The sequence below is a fragment of the Salmo trutta genome, chromosome 28 (genome assembly GCF_901001165.1).
Source record: "Salmo trutta chromosome 28, fSalTru1.1, whole genome shotgun sequence".
NCBI classification, from domain to species: Eukaryota; Metazoa; Chordata; class Actinopteri; order Salmoniformes; family Salmonidae; genus Salmo; species Salmo trutta.
The window spans coordinates 25,916,306-25,930,467 of NC_042984.1; the positions used below are offsets into that span (position 1 = coordinate 25,916,306).

The 14,162-nt window shown below is 44.6% G+C and overlaps 1 protein-coding gene across 4 annotated transcripts in view; it reads right to left on the reverse strand.

Moving 5' to 3' along the window:
• Positions 1–1,382: 1,382 nt before the first annotated feature.
• LOC115165874 (msx2-interacting protein) overlaps positions 1,383–14,162 on the reverse strand; it is a 39,866-nt gene continuing 27,086 nt past the window's right edge. For 3 of the 4 annotated variants that reach the window (XM_029719321.1, XM_029719320.1, XM_029719323.1), the window contains 11 exons: positions 13,869–14,084; positions 13,599–13,750; positions 13,383–13,508; positions 13,127–13,240; positions 12,882–12,995; positions 12,655–12,755; positions 4,666–12,556; positions 4,121–4,456; positions 3,757–3,951; positions 3,429–3,587; positions 1,383–3,281 (listed from right to left, as the gene is read on the reverse strand). In XM_029719321.1, coding sequence (XP_029575181.1) covers positions 3,153–3,281; positions 3,429–3,587; positions 3,757–3,951; positions 4,121–4,456; positions 4,666–12,556; positions 12,655–12,755; positions 12,882–12,995; positions 13,127–13,240; positions 13,383–13,508; positions 13,599–13,750; positions 13,869–14,084 — 9,533 coding nt within the window. In that variant the 3' untranslated portion in view covers positions 1,383–3,152. The remainder of the gene's footprint in view (positions 3,282–3,428; positions 3,588–3,756; positions 3,952–4,120; positions 4,457–4,665; positions 12,557–12,654; positions 12,756–12,881; positions 12,996–13,126; positions 13,241–13,382; positions 13,509–13,598; positions 13,751–13,868; positions 14,085–14,162) is intronic. The other variant, XM_029719322.1, reaches the window with a different exon arrangement.

Here is a 14,162-nt window from a genome sequence, read left to right on the forward strand (position 1 = left end):
AGCGTCATACCTAAGAAGGCTCGAGGCCGTAATCGCTGCCAAAGGTGCTTCAACAAAGTACTGAGTAAAGGGTTTGTATACTTATGTAAATGTGATAGTTCAGTTTTTTATACATTTACAAAAAGTTACAAAAACCTGTTTGTTTTGTCATTTATGGGGTAGCGTGTCAATTGGAGGGGGAAAAAACTATTTAATCAATTTTAGAATAAGGCTGTAACGTAACAAAATGTGGAAGAAGTCAAGGGGTCTGCATACTTTCCGAATCTACTGTATAGGGTACGTGACAAGATGGCGTTTTGAGGCTGATAATGGGATGAAAGAGCAGAGGCGTGCACTCCCTCAGATATCCAGTGGCAACCTCAATGTATTTTGAGAACCTCTATTTTCACAACCTCAGCCCTTCTACATCTCTTTGTCTCCCTTTTCTCTCTGATACGATATACTGTTATGAAAATTCTGTATTATTTCATTAGGCATGGGGGATGAGTGTTTCAATTACCAGAAACCACAGTCGACAATTCAGGAAGACGCCATTATTTAGGAAATATAGAACATCCTTGTAGGCTGAAATTGAGGGTTATAAAACCATGATGTACAGTTGGGGAACTTGGTCTCTTCGCTGCAGGCAGTCTCCCATTCATTTCACCCTTTTCAGTACCTCCAAATATGAGTCCCCGCAGGCCTGACTGCCAAACATTTCCGTAAGTAATTCCTCACCACTATCTCACCATTGACATTCCTTTGAGGATTCTCCAGTTGCTTTTGAATGTTACAGGAGCAGCAGGAAACCCACATTTTCAGGCACGAGTCTTAAAATTCTCCAAACCATGGAGCCCTATAGCCTCGGGGAGGATAAGTACAAAAGTGCAACTTTAACTGCCCTTCCCTTGTGCCGATTCCCGTTTTAGACATTTTTCCAGTCACTAATCTTCAGACTGCTTTACAGAAATTCAAAATATGGCTACAGATTATCAGTTACAAATGTCTGACTTGCTTTGCAAGACTAAGAATTCAACTTCTCTACGCTCTCTCCTATGCATGCACTGTTGATTTTTTTTTTTACTGCAGTTGCCTTCTGTATACATTTGTGACAGTTCTTAAAAAACACATTTATGAGAGGCATTTATCCACATAAACTAGGATTGTGAACTAATAGTGCAGATATAGGACTCAGACTCAAAACCTAAAATGGCCATGGTAGGCTTTAGGCTACAGACACATGCAAAATACTTACCTATGCTGACATCTTGTGACTTCAAGGTGCACTGCAACATATAGTAATAACATTATGATAAACTGTTGGCATTATATTATCATACAGTAATGTATCTATAGTGGAACAAGCCATACCAAGACAACTGACACAATCAAGAAAACGCCAATCAAGAGTGACAGACCATTTAATGATCTGTAAGTATGTTAAACAACTATTTTACAGTGTCCTCATAGAGGAAGGAACAGCAAAATACACAAATTATGAAATAAGATTTGATCAAAAGACAGTAAGATTTTTTTTGGTATTTTCTTGTCATTTGTATATCAAAATTAAGTGCCTTCAACATTACCATGAGTATTCAGCCTGCAGTAATATAACTATTTACAAAACAAAAACTGAGAATCCTGGTTTACTTTCTGCATCGGTTCACAACTAGCTGTGTCTCTTTCAGACTGCCTTGTTTTGTAACACAAATCAAAATATGAGGACCCTGAACGGAGACCTTAATAAGGGAAAGTACACAAGAGCACAGATTGGGAACATGAGTATTTACAGCATTGGCTCAGGGAGACACTAGTTCAGAGAAAGGAAAGAGATGGACAGTTTACACATCCATTCCTGGCATTGTTTAAAGTTCAAGTCACATTTGTTGCCTCATGGATTGGATTTCCCCTTTACTTCTTCAAGTTAAGCTACAGCTGTCATTTAGTAATTTGCTTTTTGACTGGGAACACATATTGGTATCCAGGAGTATTTTCAGAGGAACAGTAGCGGGCAGTGGAGGACACAAGGAGAGAGGACTATGCTTACTAGTTTGCTAAATTGTATCCACAATTGAACCTCAAATAGAACTGTTAATGGTACTCAATGGAAATGAGGACAGGATTTCACAATGGAGTAGCAGTAGGCTGTAACAGGTTGGGCTGATGAAGAAAATGTATCAAAAACAGAGGCTATTACAGTAGATCTGAGTGACGAATACAAATTCAAGTATGAAAATAGGTTCAGATTATTTAGAGACATTGTGGTGATTTTTCCTTTGAAAAATACATTTTGGCACATAATCAATTGTAAAAACAAAGGTTCATAAATGTCACTGGACTGAGTTTTGTTGGGGTCCTTGTCAGTTGCCACCCCTCTATACCCCCAACATTTTAAAAGTGATAATCTGTCATGTAATCCACTTGGTCTCCCTAAATCTTTTTAATCTTTAAACATTAGACTTGAAAAGGAGGCAAATAAAAATTATATATATATATATATATAGTCTCCTGTTGAGGCATTAAGTATAAACTGTACAACTCAAAATTCCCATATAGCTTCCTGGGGATGGAACATTGAGGCAAGCTGACTGGAAATGAAGTAGAAGGAAATTAAATTGGCAGATGGTAGAAGAATAAAAGTACAAAAGATTGGTCACTGGAGCATGTCTATTATAATATGTCCTTTTTTTCTCTGCCTGTAAAAATGTCATGTTTTTGATTTCCTTTTTGATTTTGTTTTCTCAACATAGAAAACAATTCCGACCAGTCATTGCGCCAAAAAAAATAATCAAACATTTGGATAAAAAACATCCCTTAGCCATCCTTCTAATTTAGTTCCCTTGTCCCCTTGAACGCTTAGAAAATCAAGACGCAATCCAGTTAACCTTCAACAATGGCAAAAGCAAAATGGATGATCATAGAATTGATCATCAAAACTCCTAATCCACCCTTCCGTATGCTCTCTGTAAAGGCAGAGAGTTGTGGAATCAGAGGTGGTAGGATGATTTAAGGACTTGGTGAAGAGAAATACATATTTTAAAAACAAAAAATGGTCAAACCCATCCAAACTATGAGGCATTTCCAGTTTTCTAAACTGGATGAAAGTCCAAAAAGGCTGGTGTTGGCTTGGTTCTGGTGGGTTCAAGAAAATTGAGTTTTTTTATGGAGAGGTATTACACGGAGGCAATGACAATCATGAGGTGAGGGGAGATGCTGGAGATACTGTTGAGGTCGGGGGCAAGCCGGCACAGGTGGCTCTCTGAGAACTCACACGGTGGGAAAATCTGCACCACATATGCCGGCTGGGGAAGGAATAGACAAAACACATGGTTTGAAGTCAGTTCAGTAGCATACTCCCATCTCCAACTAATGTTTACTTGAATACAGAAAGGAACCGGTCTGTTTGAAAATGGATGCTTACATGCCATAACAGTCAATGCACAACATACCTGATTAGAGCCGGGGTTGGGGACGTTGATGATCCCAGCTGCCAGTTTTTTCTGTAGGTAGGTGATGAAGCCTCCTTTCAGGAGAAGGGTCTGGCTGAGAACGTCCTCCTGATCTCGTCCACATGGCAGAGCTAGCAAGAGGCAGTAGTCATTCTCCACCTGTAAACAACAACCCAATTAAATCGGTTGAGCTTTTCTACTGAAATATTAAGCATGTTTACATTCACAGTTGTAATGAGAACTAGCTGCCTGAACAGAAAACATCACCAAAGAGCCTAAGAATCGTGATAAATTGCATTGTTTTAATGGCGAACAGCTAGCATCTCACCATCATCCTGCGAGCCACGCCCTCCAGCTGGGACGCTTCCAGTCTCATCCTCTGTGCAATGCGGAGTGGGGCACCTCCCTCCAGGGGTGGCAGTGAATGGTGAGCCAGCACATTGTTGCCAGAGACAAAGTGGAGCTGCACGGCAACTGAGTCATTCTTCAGTGCCAGCAGGCCTTGCCACACTATGGGGTATTTCTGCACAAACAAAAGTAAAGAAAAGACAGGTCAGATAAATAGGTTAAATCTTAAGTACAAGCAATATTACCTAAACAGATTTCTAATTCTAATCTTACAAATGACGACTGAATATCTTCAGTATTGTCCCTCTAGTAATTGTTCTAATTCCCATGATCAGGCTCATTACCGTTAAAAGCTGCACCATATCGACGGACCGGTATCCTGAGTGCCCCAGTTTACCCTCAGGGCGCAATTCTGAGAAACTTGAGAGGGGTGCTGCTGGAGTGCTCGACATGAAGACTGGTGGGCCCTTCTGCAGAACTAGCTCTTGCTTGTGGGAGAGAGCCATGGGAGATGTATAAGAGGGTGAAATGGTGTCCCTCTGTATCCGGGGCATGTGGGATAGGTCCATGGAGGTTGTGTGACGGAGGTGGGAGTTGTCCGACTTGGTTTCACATCCTCCACCAAGTGACCCAGCAGATAGTGACTGAGACAGCTTTCCCCTGTGGCTGAGATCACCATCCTGAGGAAACAAATAAAAAACAAGATGTTTAGAAACATTAGTAACAAATAGGACTACAGTGCTGCATGCATAGAAGTAATCATGTAGGAGAGAAACAATGTAATAGTAAAAGTCAATCCTAACTGAAAATACTATGGCAAAAACACTGAACAGATGAAAGCTTATAAACTAATGAACTAAATGTAAGCATGAATGCATTGTTCTCTGACCTGGGAAGGTGTGATGCCGCGGGAAGCCAGGTTAAATCCCATCGAAGAGTGACTGGAAAACTGGGAGTGGAAGCCCCGCATATCCCTGTACACTGGGAAGGAGCCAGCGCCGCCTGGATGAATCAGCTGAATCCCTTGAGGATGATGAGGAGACACCATAACAGGGACGGATGAATGGACCCCCATGATCCTGCTGCTCTCGGTATGAGGTGGGTGAGACATCTTTGCTTCCAATGGTTTGGGAGTCTCCTTCCCCATCTGTGTCATGCCTTTTCCAACCAAGGGACTATTGGAAGCAGCAGAAATGTTGGTAATTGAGGTTGCTCCTGCCTCAGGAGTTCGTGACTGACGTCCCTCTGCGATGGTGTGCTCTCCTAGCTGATGGTGCATCAGGATGCGCATGTCCCGTATGTCTCTGATGTCTCGGGAGGCCATGCTGTACTGGTCCAGACGTAGACCTGCGTGATGCAGCCCTCTCTGTTTCTCTGCCTGCGTCATCATCACATCTGACTGGAACTGGGGTGCAGAGGATCTGCACAGCCCCTGGTGGTAGTGCCTTATGTCCTCCTCGGCGCTGCGGTCTGAGGCTCCCCGAGTGGGGGCCACATGGGACTGCACCACCATGTCTCTGATCACGGCTGGCATGTTGGAGCGCTGAGGGGGCCCAGTGTGGGAAGATGGTAGAAAATCCGCCCGTCTTCCGTAATTCATTCCAGAAAGGTGTGGGGTGTTCATCCTGACCTCGCTGTGAGAGAGGCGACCCATAGACACTGACTGGGTGACGCTATGCGACACTGGGCTCATGATAACAGACTGCTCTGGATTGGGGTGGTGCATACTGGAGATGTACAGAGACATCTCAGGCATACCAGGATGCAAAACCATAGAGCTGCCATGGGGGGACATTGAGTTGCTGGGAGGGCAAACTTTGGCAAAGGGTGAAGGTGAGTGGCCTGTTGTTCGAGGGGAATAGGGCTCTTGCTTGAGGTGTGGGACTGACTGATCAGTTGGGGTACTGGGACTAGGACTCATACGGTTTCCAGTCAAAGATGGGTGATGTGGATTCATGATTGGACTGAGGTTGGATGTCTGGTGTGCCTTTGCCATATCTGCCAGCATTGGTATGGATTCTACTCCAAGCCCTTTCTTGTACATCAATACCTGAGGACTAGTGACCGGTTGTTGAATCATCTTTGGTTGAATCATCATTACTGTGCTACCCTGAAGTCCAGTGTGATATAACGACTCTGACTTGTCAGAACCAGGACTTTCCTGCTTAATGGTGGAGATGACAGGCTGAAAATTGTATGACTGGCCAGTTAAGAGTACCCCAGGGTGTCCGTACCCTGTGGGTGTCAGGGGTCCCTTGGGGGTGGAAGGCTGGGATGGGGTAAGCGGTTCTTGCTTAATCTGAGATTTAGAGACAGACTGCTGGAACTCTATGTCAACTGCACTAGCTGGTGGGATCTGGCTAATTTTGGCGCTGATCCGTTGAGGTCCCTCTGTTTTTTGCCCTGAGTAACTTAGTACTACCACACCCTGTGATGTATTCACCCTGAGGCCAGGACTGGAGTCTGTGTTGTAGGGTGTGCTCTCAACTACAGACCATCCTCTGCTGTTCAAATCCTCTGCCGCATCCACTCCATGGTAACGATTGTTCTCGTTCATACTTGATCCGAATTTCTGTTTGGGTAAAGATAGGCCAGCATTACGGTTACTTAGGGAGATTCGAGGTGCTTCCTCAGTATCATAGGGCATTGGAATCCGGCTGATGACAGAGGTAGTAGGCGAAGAAATTACTGAATGCACCATCTTCTCTCCAAAGTTCTGCTGGGTCTCTGTGAGCGGGGAAGGTTTTTGAAAAGTGGGATGTGGTATCAAAGGCGAGGTTCTGTCTTTAAGATGCTTGTGCCAAGCGGTCATTGTGTCAGACGAGTTCTCATTCTCTGACATGCGAATGTCTGCCAGCGTTGTCGTTAGGACTGTAGTAGGGATGGCATTGCTGTTTGATGCTGATACATATTTGGGCTCCATGAGGATCTTTCTTAGAGTGCTGGAGCTAGGGTCAATATCCGATGCCTTAGTATCAGGAGGCATGGGTGGATTTGCTGGCTGGTTCCCAAGTGCAGTTACTGCTTGTGCAGAGGGGGTGACTATATTAACTTGAATTGCAGGAGTAGCATGAATTCTACTTTCTTCAGATCTGGGAAGCCAGTCTGGTGAAACAGGCATCGTGCCTGGGCGGGGTGGAGGGACATTCAATTGGGTTGGATATGGTTTGAGGGCAAGGGAGGAAGAAAGAGCAGGGGCTACTGCTGATAGTTGTAACTTTCTGAAATGAGGAGGACTCTTGGTGCTAGAGTGAAAGGCAGATTCTTCAGGTACGGGTTGTTCCACAGCAGGTTGTTCTGCCTCCTTAGGGGTGTCCACAGTCATGGTGCATGTGACATCCACTGTTGCTGTAGCAGTAGCTGACTTAGAGTTGATGATTTCCATGTCTTCAGGAATGGACTCTGTTAGCTTGATAGGGGAGGTCTCAGCTTCTGGTACATCTTCAGCAGTCTCTCCCTTCCTGTTGATACAAGCCTTTCGTCCCCTGGACCTCTTTGGAGTCTTAGCTCTGACTGCTTTCCCTGTTTTCTTGGGTGTTTCTGGTGGAGGGGAATCATCTTGGGCAGAGGCCCCAGAGAAAGATGATTCAGAGGCTTTAGCATCTAGCATCAAGGGCTTGACACTGGGAATCAGAACTCCCATCTCTGGGTCTGGGTCAATAATGTGTGTTTCTGTTTCCAAAATCTCATCTGCAGAGGGTGAGACCAGGGGCTCTGGGGTAGGAACAAGTGCAGTGTAAGTGGGAGGAGCTGTGAACCCATCTGTATCAGTAGATATGTCTTCAGCAGTAATGGAATCAATGGCAGCAGCCAGTTCGGTTTCACTGGCAGGATTAGCAGACTTCTCCCCCTCCATTTCGTCCTCTGGTTCTACAGTGACAGGGGGCAGTAGGGTACGTGGCTCTGCAGGTGGTTCCTTATAGGGTTGAATAGGTTTCTCAACTGTAAGTTTTGCAATATTCTCCACTGCCCGTTCCAGTTCCATCTGACGTGCCAAAAGAGCAGCTGCTGGGTCCACCGGTGGTTCAGGGTCTAACAGAACTTCCTTTTCCTCTGGGCTGAGCTCTGATGCTTCTTTCAGATACTGAGTCCTTGTTTCTTCTTTATCTGGTATTCCTGGTTTGGCCTTTTTAACAGTGGTCTCAAAAGATACAGACTCATCCTCCCCAGAGCAAAGCAACCCTTTCACATCATCTATGCTGACACGAATCTCAAAGTTTCTCAAGCAATGAGATTTATCCTCTGTCACCAATTTGGCATTTTGTGTCAACCTTGGTGCTTTTACTTTCCCACTCTTTTCAGATTGTTGTCTTTTCTCTACATGAGTAGATTCTATCCTCTCAATGTCCCCTTCAGATAACTTTTTTGCAATTTGATCAGTTAGATCTTTGTCTTTTTCGTCTTTCTGTGTTGGCAAGCATTGCTTTGCTTCCTCTAATAATGTCCCTGCTTCTTCAGACTTATCTTTTATTTTGGGCTCAGGCTCTTCAGTATTTGTACTTTCACCCGACTTCTCTCCTGTTGATGTTGCACTCTCAGATTGTTTGTCTACTCTACTTGCTCTCCTGCCAACAGAGGTTCCAGTAGGTGAAGACACTTGAGCGGTCTGCACTTTCTGCATACGGGGTGAATGCCACCCCTCAGACATTCTTAAACCCTCTCCAGTGTTCACAGGCTCTTTGATATCAATGTCTTCCTCTGTTGCTTTCTGTGAGTCTCCTTTCACTGGTGACACATCTTCCCCTCGCCTGCGTGACTTGGATGGGCGACCTCGCCTTGTGTTAGTAGATGTGTTCAATGTGTCCTGCTGCAGCTGCTGCACTGGATCTTTGTCAACACCACGTTTACGTGTGGCGCGGGAATACTCCACCACCTCTTTACCTGGTGGTTGGGACTCCCCTTCAGATGGTGTGGCATAAACAGACCGAACATTTCGGCGTCTAGTCCTTCCGAGGAATAGGCTTGATTCATTCTCAGGGTCAAGGGCATGAACTGGTGACTTGGCTGTGGTTATAGGCTCTGATGATATTTCTCCTCGTGGAGATGAAGACCTTTTCAGTTTCTCTCTGTCAATTCGCTCACTCTTTCGAGTAACTGCTTTCTCAGAGACAACTGTTTCGGGGGGCTTCAGGATTTGTGTTACGGACACATTTGGCTTAGCCCTTTTACTCTTGGGTTGTTTGCGAATTGGCTTTACTGGTTTCATTTCAGCCTCTGAAACTGGCATGTGAACCTCATGGGAAGCTTCAGATTTCTGAGGTGTGTCAAAGTCCTTAGAATCTGGTTTCTCTGGTTGGACCTCCATCTTTACCATGTTCATATTCTCTTCAATCTTGGGGGAAGCAGAGCAGGGGAATTCGGCAGCCTCTGCATCAAAACAACTTAATGAGGCACCAGGAGTGGGAAGCTTATCATCAAAGATAGACGCATGATCCACTGTAATATTGCTTTCAGTTGTAACTTTGGGTTCACATAATTCCTCTCTAAGTTCAACTTTAACCTCAGCCTCTGAAAAGACAGACCGTAGGGGTGTGATTACAATCGAGGATGGTGGTTGGATCTCTACTAGTGGAGGAGACTGGGGTGGGGACAAATCACGATTATGTTCCACTTTTTCCTCTTTAATCGGTGAGACAGTCTGTTCCGATGAGGAAGTTAAAACAGCCTCTTTCTCCTGCTGTGGCAATATCTCTCTGGGTGAAGGAAGAAACAGTGAAATTGGCAGGATGAGAGAAGGGCCGACTGATTTAATATCAGCCTTCTGCATGAACTCTGAAACCTTGGAAGACCCTTCTTGTTGTTCATTCTGAACTTCTTCTCCTTCACTCTTATCAACCACATCAACGCTTTCAATTTCTGGTGGAAAGTGGTCCCTTGAGGTCTCCTTCTGTTGTTGAAGCTCTAGAAAGCGGCTATGAAAAAGCACTATGGGCTCTTGAAGGTCCACTCCTCCTGGCTCAGGTTGTCCTTCAACAGAATCCTGTTTGGAAAGATGTCTACCAAATCCCGACTTAGGATCTGGATCTTTGCGCTCAAGATGTTGCAAACGCCGTGAATCTTGCTCAAAGATTGAACTATGAAGAAAACGAGAGGCAAACAGCTCCTGCCGTTGCTGATCCTCTGCTTTGGGGTCTTCCTTTTTGTCATCCAGTTTACCTTCAGAGTCAGTACGAATCTTCTTCTTCTTCATGTACCAAGACGGGATAGGTCGTGGTGCAGACTCTACCTTTTCTTTGTCTGATCTACTGCGAAGACTTGCAAAGCGAGAGTCTCTGTCAAGAAAGGACCAATTATCCTCCCTTGAGGAGGACAATGACTTGGCTCGCTCAAGAAGTGCTTTTGTGTCTGGAGTTATAGTCTTATCTAATGCAAAAGAATAGAACTTATTCTTCTCCAGGGAGCCTGAGAACTTCAGGTCTGTCAACCTTTCATCACGTTCCCTGAGGATAGAGGACAGTGAGGTGTTGGGCTTAGGGGAGTGTTTTTTGTTCTCCCCATCATTATCTGAATCTGATTGTACTTCTCCAGGCTCTAGTTCACGCACAAGACGTTTGCGAATGCTTTCATGTTTCACAATGCTACTGGGGAAGGTCATGTCCATTCTGAGGAAGTCAGATTTGATTCCGCTCTCCCATCGTTGGAGTAGCTCTTCATCACACCCAAGCAATGTTGTCTTAGACATAGGAAATTCTGTGTTCGGGGAACTGAGACTATTTGGTGTCATGTCCAAGCTGTATTTCAATGAATCTACATGTGAGTAGACTTTCTCCTCTTTTTTAGGAGAGTCTTTAGTCTCTTTATTGGTAACTGATTGTGATAACTGGGAAGCACACACTTCTTCATTTGAGGGAAAGTGACCAGAGACAGAAAAGGATGTGACACTCTGGCAAAGGTCTTCATTTAATTCCTGGGAAGACCTGTAGTGTCGTTCTCTCTTAGCACTTAGCAAGTCAAAGTCAAAACTATCAGATTTATTACGTTTGTTAGATGGAGAATCATGTGTGACATCTTGATGTGATTTTCCTACCTCATGCAACAGACTGCGACATTCAAAGTCCTCTGTGTTGCTGCCTTGTGGGCTTTCAGTTTTATCTGATTTGTCAGGCTCTTTTAGCTTCTGCCAAAGCCGTTGGCTCTGTTCCATTTGTTTTTTGCAGCTCTGAGAGTGGTCAATGTCAGACGCAAGTCGTTCCTCAGTCTCCCCTCTGCTTTTGTATAGTCCTACACCCTGCTCGCCACTGTCTTCTTGCAGCTGTACCTTGAATGGGTCTTGGTCAAGACTCCCATGATCAGAGATTTTCATGAGACTTGAACTCCTCTGGATTTTTGATCCCCAAAACTCCATTTTCAGACAGGGTGGGTCTAATGGATCAGTTTCATCTTCTGTTGGTTCTCCAAGTCGTGACTGAAGTTCCAAACTGAGTCCAAGGCCCATTCCCATGGGGACAATATCAGACTCTTGTTTATCTTTAGGACTTAAAACAGTAACAAGTCTCTCAGATTTAGCCTTGCAATGCTCTTTCTTATGAACCCCTTTTTGCAATAGGCTCTTGTCACCCTCATTCTCCTCTGCCATTGCACTGTCAGCTGGCTTCCTGAGTCCCAATCTACCACACTCTTCCTCTTCCTGACTAGCCCTCTTCAGTCGATCGGTCTTCAGCATGGATTCTTCAAAACGCCTCTTTCGTGCAGCTAGACGGTCAACATCCACAGAGTTAGAACCATCAAACCCAGGGCCAGCTTTCATATGTATTTTGGCTTTCATTTTAACATCATTTTCTACAACTTCAACCAGTCTTGCCATGTTTTTGTCTTTGGGCACCTTTCTATGCTTGATTATATCTCCTTTTTGAGGCTTTATGTGAAAGGGAGGACTGTTCTGGTCACTTGAAGGTGATTCAAGCCGAATACTGTCATTCCCACTTTTTTGTTTTTCTAGGACAGCATGACCAAGCGATTTTCCTTCCTTCTCCTTCACACGCGTTAGCTGCACCACACAAGGTGGTAGGTCTAGCTGTCCTTTGCCCGAGCCTTCTTTTTCCTTAGGAGGAAACTTGCTGACTTTGCTTCGAAGGCCTGGACTACCTTCTCTTTCAAGTTCAGGGTCCGTCTCAGGCGATGGAATGCTGGGAGATAGCAACTTAAATTTCCTCAGCCTCAGTTTCTCGCCTTTCTCCTTTTCACCTTTCTCCTTGCGCCCGGCCCGCCTTTCCTTTTCACCGCCAATACCACGTTCAACTTCAAAGGATCTCTCCTTCTCTGGCTTATCACTCTTATTATGCCGGTCAGGGTGTTCCTTGTCAGGCTTGTCAAATCTTGGAGGTGAGAGTGAACTGCAGCTGCCACTTTGCTCTGAGGATCTACAGCAAATGCGGCGATCAGAGTCACTTGGTAGACGCTCAGAGAGAGAGGGGGACACTGTAGGACTGACAGGGCGATTAGGGTGAGAAGGGCTCTGGCTGTGTTCAATTGTCCTCCGCCCATGGTCACGTTCACGGTCTGTTTCAAAGCGCTCCCTCTCACGCTCCCTCTGCAAGTAACTGTATTTGCGGATGTCCTGCTCATAGGGGTCTCTGTGATCTCTGTATTCACGCGGGTCATCAAAGTAACGTGGGTCATAGAAATCTCCCTGGTATGGGTCCCATTCAGTGTAGGACTCGCGGCCTCTGGCAGGTAACTTGCGACGGGGGTCTTCTATTAAGGCTCCTCCAGGTGTTCGCACACTGTTGTCAAAGAATGGCCGTTCAATTGCAAACTCATATTGCGGCCTGCGTTCATCACTGAAAAACACAAAAATATACACAGGAACCAAAATCATTATATTATTTTTCAATGGGGGATCTGTGACAAAAGAAATCTAGAGCTAAATTATACAAACCTTCCTTCAGATAGGATTTCATAGAAGTCGCGAATGTCCTGCCCAGATGCCTGCATTGAGCGATAGAAAGCCATCTGACTTTCCTGATTGGCAAAGTCCACCTGCAAACAAAACACATGGAAATTGATAAGGTGGACAAAAATGATTGTTTGGACTATGGTCTTCAATCATCTGGCCTGTTCCCCAACCGACAGGCATTCTAGTTCAAAATGTTTTTTTTTGCTGACCTTAATTTTGTTGCCACCAATCTTCCAACCCTTGGTCTCTTTGACAGCGGCCTGCGCATATTCAATGTTTTTATACAGGATAAGGGCCATTCCTTTGGGTCTGTCAAATACAACCTGTGGTGGGAGGGGAGAGAAGTATGACAAAAATTTGGCAAAACTATTTGATCTTCCTTTAGATAACATGTGGAATGAAATGAAATGTGTCATGAGAAAATGGCTTAAACAGGAATAAGCAGCAGGCTTACCTTGACAACATGTCCATAACGACAGAAATGACGAGTGAGATACTGCTCTGTGATGTTGGAGGCTAAACCATCCAACCAAACACAAGTTGTGGGCATGCTTTTTCCAAATCCCAGCTGTAAAAATAGGGATAAATAACATATCAACGATATTATCCTGTTGACAATACTCCTGTCACTACTATCAACAACTAAAATCTCAGTTGTACATTCAAAATAAGTGTTTTGTGTAAAATGTGAGTTATAATGCTGTCCTCACCTTTAGCCTATTGTTGCAGAGGTACTCTCCATCCATCTTCGTTATGGCCTTACAAACACTGCCAATGTCACAGTACTGTAGAAAGGCATACTGAGGGGCACCATTAACTTTCTTGATGTCAATATCCTATGTGAATGGAAAGAAAGGCAACACTAAATTAGGCAATTCCTCCCTCACAAAATCTCCTTTGCAACATGCAGAATGTATTTTACATACCACTATCTCCCCAAAACGCTGAAAGATATTGAGCAGGTCATGGTAGCTGGTGGTCTTTTCCAGGTTGCCAATAAACAGAGTTCGTGTGGCTTTGGGGTGAAACTCGTCTATCCTCTCATCCAGAGGCCGGAACTCATTCTCGCTTTCAGTCTCTAAAAAGAGAAATTAATGTTTTCATAAACCTGTATAAATCATGTTTAAAAAGGTAGAGCCCAGAGATATTCCTGGTCAGGTTAAGTGGTTAGGAAAAACTCAAGCCACTTTATATACCAGTTGTGGACGCACCAGGGCCATTCCAGATGATGACCTCAATTTGCATGCCAAAAAATAGCTTCCCCGTTGATGCGCCAAGGGCCTTCTCCTGGTCCTCTTGCTGGCGAAAGAACACAAGTCCATAGCGCTCCTCTAAAGCTCCATGGATTTGCACAGACTTCACCTTCCCATACTTCTTGAACTCATGGAACAGGCCATCCTTCAGACTTGTATCTGAAAGAGGGAAAAAAGACAATATAAAAGCTTGACTAAATACTTTCAGGTGCATACAGTGCACTCAAAGTATTCAGA